The following is a 5,931-nucleotide window of genomic DNA, read 5'->3' on the forward strand; positions in this document are numbered from 1 at the left end:
CGCGACTAAAGGCCTTTGGGCACCTTTAGTCGCGGTTGGCCTGGCCAACCGCGACTAAAGCCCCTCACGTGCACCAGCTGGCCACCGAGCGCCCTGGCCCAAGCCTTTGGTCGCGGTTCGTCTGCCGAACCGCGACTAAAGACTTCATTAGTCGCGGTTCCTACAGTTTCGCGACTAATGGGGCTAGACGGAAGCCTCTTTTTCTACCAGTGGTAGTGGACGAACTTTCATATGTCCCTAGTTTTTGAAGCGGATTTTCTAGTGGCGTAGGTTTCTAGCGATGTCCTGGTAGCCAATCAGAGTGTGCCACATGCTCACATACGCATGTAGACTGCAAAGTATTTGATCTCTTTCGCTTATTATTTCTGTTTTTTTTTTTTGCTACGACCTGCCCACTGTTTAGGGGGCAGAACTTTATTGTACTCAACATATTCTATTCTTTCACCCACGGTCCACCCATCCACAATTTTAGTTTGATTATAAATTTTGTAACACTTTCAACTTTTGAACAGATTGTACCTATTTGCAATCCTTTTACATGTTGGTGTTCAATATAGTTAAATCTTTGAAACAAGATAAATCTTGCACACATTGAAAAATAGTTTAAATTCAAATTTTAAAATCGTAATAAACCTTATATGAAACCTCAGATGGAACACATGTGCGCATCTTGGGAACTGCTGCTCCCCCTGTTTGTTTTCTACGGCCTTGATTAGTGTGCTTTTCCTTTTAACTGCACATGTGTGCTTTTCCTAGCTAATTTCTGCTCAGTATAGGTTATTCTATTGATTTTCATGTGTGTGAAGTGGACTGCCACACAAAACAGCGTGTAATAAATATGAGCATTATATTTCGCACGATTTATGTATTGCCTCTCACTCTTAAGTATCATTCTGTTGAGTATATTGTGTACGTGTATATTGTGTATAGGGCCCACCTCCTGTTTCCTCTATATAGTTGAGGATGTGGCCCCCCTCTGTATTTATATATATATGTGTCTGGTGCACCGATCAATACATCGCGATTGCACAGCCCATAACTTGTCTCTCTACATGGTATCTAGCGCAGCACGATCCTAAACCCTAAGCCGCCGCCGCGCCTCTACGCGCCGCCACCGCCGCTTCGCTTCCGCTCCATCTCACCCGTGCCGTACCATCCCGCGTCACCAGCGCCGCTTCGCTCCATCGCTCCAGCGCCGCGAGCCTCCGTGAGCGTCACGCCAAGCCATCGCCGCGCATCGCTCCAGCCGCTCCGCGTCGTTCCAACCCAGCGCCACGCACCTCCGCGTAGCAGCACGCCAGCTATCGCCACGCCGCGTCGTTCCAACCCAGCCTCCCGCGCCGCATCACGCCAGCCATCACCACGCCGCATCGCTCCAGCCACGCCGCGTCGCTTTCTGTTCTACCAGCGTCGCTCCTGCGTCGCAGCCCTTCGCAACCCTAACCTTAGTCATGAGTTCCTCCTCCTCCACCGTCTTCACCCGTTCGCCGGTCCTGATGTCACTCTCGTCCGTGATCTCAACATCCACGAGCGCGTCCCGGTGAAACTTGATCAATCCACAGCCTCCTACTCCGCTTGGAAGCAGTATTTTTCGCTGGTGTTCCGCGAGTACCTCCTTCATGGCCACGTTGACGGCACCGTGGACTCGGCCCTCATGATCCATGACGAGGAGTGGATGATCCTCGACGCCACCATCATCCGCTGGTTCTACCTCACCATCTCCACCGACCTCTTCCACACCATCGTGGATGACGACAACGACGCCTACACCGTCTGGACCAAGCTCAATGGCCTCTTCACCGACAACAAGCTGCAGGGCAATGTCCTTCTCCACAGCGAGTTGTACGAGTGCCAGCAGCTTGACTCGTCCATCGACGATTTTTGCATGCGCCTGAAAAAGCTTGCCGATGAGCTCTGCGATCTCGAGGAGACGGTTGGCGACGAGCTCCTCATCAGCACCCTCACCGCCGGTCTGAACGAGGATTTTGAGAACGCCGCCTCCAACCTCACCCTCATCCCGGAGCCTACTTTCGCTAAGGTGGTGGCGTACCTCAAGCTAGAGGAGCGCCGGATGAGGATGGCACGGACTCGGGCGACCCACGCCGCCCTCGTCACCGGCACCCGCGGGGGTCAAGCCCCGCCACCTCCGCGCCCGACGCCGCCTCAGCCGGCGGCGCACGCTTTCCGCCCGGCTTCTCGCCCGCCCTGGCTTTTCCCTTCCCGCCGCCCCAGCAGGCGACCAATGGGGGGGGGGGTCGTCGCGGCGGCTGTAAGCAGGGGGGCGCGGGCGCTCAGGGAGGAGCACCTCACCCACCACAGCAGGCCTACCAGTCGGCCCCATGGTACGCCGGCCAAAACCCATGGACCGGCGTTGTGCATGCCTACTCCATGCCGGTTCCCCATGCCCCTGCCCCGGGTATTCTCGGCGCCCGGCCACCGTCGCGCCAGGCGTTCTACACCGCGCCGCAGCCCTATGCGATGCCCTATGGGCCCCTCTCTTACGGCCAGCAGCCGCAGCCAGGTGGGCTGCCGCTGCTGCCCCTGACGGCCCCACAGACGCCTCTCCCGCTGACGCCGTGGGACCCGGCTCTTCTGGCAGCTCTTCACACCGCCCCCTCACCGTCCACCTACACCGGCGGCGGTGACTGGTATATGGACACTGGAGCTACTGCGCATATGGCTGCCTATCCCAGTAACCTCCACACCTCCTATCCCGTCCGCACTTCCAACCGCATCACCGTCGGTGACGGCTCCTCTCTTCCTATTACTCATATTGGTCATGCATATTTTCCGTCTAACTCCACTCCAATATTCATGACTAATGTCCTAGTTTCTCCTGAACTTACTAAAAATCTTGTTTCTGTTCGTTCTCTTACATGTGAAAATCCTATCACCGTTGAATTTGACGAATGTGGTTTTCTGTTAAGGACGCTCGCACCCGGATGGTACTCCACCGATGTGACAGCCCCGATGAGCTCTACCCGGTTCACTCCGCCACCTCCGCCACTTCCGCCGCCCCTATCGTTCTCGCCACCGGAGTGGGTCTTTGGCACGCTCGCTTGGGACATCCCAATCCCGCCACCCTTGGTCATATACTTCAGAGTTTTTCTTTCATGTGTAATAAGAACGAGGATCACTCGTGGCATGCATGTCGCCTTGGCAAACATGCTCGTCTCCCGTTTAGGGCTTCTTCTCATGTTGCATCGTACCTGTTTGAGTTAATTCATAGTGATGTTTGGACCTCTCCTGTTGCCAGTAATACGGGTTATCTTTATTATCTTGTCATACTTGATGATTTCTCGCATTATGTGTGGACCTTCCCGTTGCGCCGCAAGTCGGATGCTATATCCACTCCCGCCGCTTTCTACTCCCATGTTCTCACGCAGTTTGGTCGTCCCATTCTCGCGTTGTAGACAGATAACGGGAAGGAGTTCGACAACCTCACTATTCGCACTCTTCTCACCACACATGGCATGACTTTTCGTCTCACGTGTCCGTATACCTCGCAGCAGAACGGTCGTGCTGAGCGTATCCTTCGCACTCTTAATGGCTGCGTTCGGACACTCCTCTTTCACGCCAATGTGCCTCCGCGCTTTTGGCCTGACGCTCTCGCCACCGCTTCACTCCTCATTAACATCCGTCCATGTCGCACTTGCGAGAACTTTGCACCTCATCACCTCCTCTTCGGTGCACCACCCTCTTATGATGAGCTTCGCATCTTCGGCTGTCTCTGCTACCCTAGCATCGCCACTACTGCGCCTCATAAGCTTGCACCCCGCTCCGTCGCCTGCATCTTTCTCGGCTACCCACCTAATACTAAGGGCTACCGCTGCTATGATCCTGTCTCCCATCGTGTTTTCACCTCCCAACACGTTTACTTTGATGAGATGGTGTTTCCGTTTCAGCAGCAGGTACCCCTTGTCGCCTCATCGCCGCCGGCCACCGGCGGCCCCTCGGCGATTCCGTCAGGTGGACGGCCCCGCCCGGCTCTCGGACCGCCTCCGGGCTTTGGCGGTCCTCGCGCCGTGGGACGAGCTGCGCCTCGCGCCCCCACGCCAGCGCCTGCCCTCTCGGCCTCCTCGGCCAACCACGATGCCTCGGCTGGCCCCCCTTCACCCGCCGCCCCCAACTCGGGCGTCACGGGCTCGGGGGCCGCCGGCTCGGCCGCCACTTCGGCCGCCTCGGCCACCGCCTCGCCGGCCCCGTCGCCGGCCCCTTCCCCAGCCCCGTCGTTGGCCGCCTCGCCGGTCCAGTCGCTGGCCCGTCGCTGGCCGCCTCACCGACTGCTTTGCCGCCTGCCTCGCCGGCCGCTCCGGTGTTGCCGTCTGGCCCTGTTACACGTGCTAGGACAGGCGTTCACCGTCCGAGCCTGCGGTACTCGAGCGATGAGTACCTCCTCGCCGCCTCCACCACGGAGCCGTCTCCTCTTCCCGCGTCCGCTCGCACAGCCCTCTGTGATCCTCACTGGCTTGCGGCGATGCAGGAAGAGTTCGACGCTCTTCAGCGGAACAGTACCTGGACACTGGTTCCCCGGCCTCCTCGCGCCAATGTCATCACCGGCAAGTCGGTCTTTCGCCACAAGACCCGCTCGGATGGTACACTTGAGCGCTACAAGGCTCGCTGGGTGGTTAGTGGTTTTTAACAGCGCGCTGGAGTTGACTTCACTGAGATGTTTGCCCCGGTTGTTAAACCGGGCACGATCCGCACCATCCTCCCGCTTGCGGTGTCCCGAGGCTGGCCCGTTCCTCACATGGATGTCTCCAACACCTTAATCCACGTTCATCTTGAGGAGTAGGTTTATTGTGAGCAGCCCACCGGCTTCATCGATGCATCTCTTCCTGGCCATGTGTGTTTGCTCCCCGGTCTCTCTACGGGCTCAAGCAAGCACCCCGAGCCTGGTACCAGCGGATCACCGAGTTTCTTCAGACACCGGGCTTCAGCGTCACTCGCTCAGATGCCTCCCTGTTTGTCTATCGCCATGGTGACACGACTGCATATTTGCTCCTCTACGTCGACGACATCATCCTGACGGCCTCCTCTGCAGCTCTACTTTAGCAGATTACTCTTCGGCTGCGTGACGAGTTTGCCATCAAGGACATGGGTGCTCTACATTATTTCCTTGGCATTGAGGTCGTTCGGCGACCAGACGGCTTCTTTCTTCATCAGCAGAAGTATGCGCACGAGCTTCTTGAGCGTGCTGGCATGCTCAACTGTCACCCTGTTGCTACTCCTGTTGAAACGAAGGCCAAGGTTTTCGCTCTTGAGGGCTCGCCAGCGTCGGATGCTCCTTTCTACCGGTCCATCGTCGGTGCTCTTCAGTATCTGACTCTCACCAGACCGGATCTTCAGTATGCTGTTCAGCAGGTGTGTCTCCACATGCACGCCCCTCGTGACTCCCATTGGACTCTCGTGAAGCGGATCCTCCGTTACATTCGCGGCACGATGACCCTCGGGCTCACCCTCACGACGTCCACTTCTCTAGAGATGATGGCCTACTCTGACGCAGACTGGGCTGGCTGCCCAGACACTCATCAGTCAACCTCTGGCTACTGCGTCTACATCAGTCCTTCACTCGTCTCGTGGTCGTCCAAGCGACAACCCACGGTTTCGCGCTCCAGCGCGGAGGCTGAGTACCGAGCTGTGGCTAACGCAGTTGCTGAGTGCACCTGGCTACGACAGTTACTTCAGGAGCTGCATCACGACGTCTCCCAGGCTACGGTTGTCTACTGCGACAACAATTCTTCGGTGTACCTCTCCGCCAACCCCGTTCATCATCACCGGACGAAGCACATTGAGCTGGATATTCACTTTGTGCGCGAGTAGGTGGCCCTTGGACGTATTCGGGTTCTACATGTTCCGACGGCACAACAGTTCACCGATGTGATGACGAAGGGACTGCCGACTTCCACCTTCGAGGAGTTTTGTTCCAGT

The 5,931-nt window shown here is 57.0% G+C and overlaps 1 protein-coding gene across 1 annotated transcript in view; it reads left to right on the forward strand.

The window, feature by feature from the left end:
* Positions 1 to 4,642, forward strand: part of LOC119316170 (disease resistance protein Pik-2-like) — a 32,211-nt gene extending 27,569 nt beyond the window's left edge. The window contains exons 6-8 of the mRNA XM_037590508.1: positions 1,069 to 1,671; positions 1,837 to 2,342; positions 3,906 to 4,642. Of these exons, the coding sequence (XP_037446405.1) occupies positions 1,069 to 1,671; positions 1,837 to 2,342; positions 3,906 to 4,642 (1,846 nt within the window). The remainder of the gene's footprint in view (positions 1 to 1,068; positions 1,672 to 1,836; positions 2,343 to 3,905) is intronic.
* The last annotated feature ends 1,289 nt before the right edge of the window (positions 4,643 to 5,931 follow it).

This window comes from Triticum dicoccoides, chromosome 6A (genome assembly GCF_002162155.2).
Source record: "Triticum dicoccoides isolate Atlit2015 ecotype Zavitan chromosome 6A, WEW_v2.0, whole genome shotgun sequence".
Lineage (NCBI taxonomy): Eukaryota > Viridiplantae > Streptophyta > Magnoliopsida > Poales > Poaceae > Triticum > Triticum dicoccoides.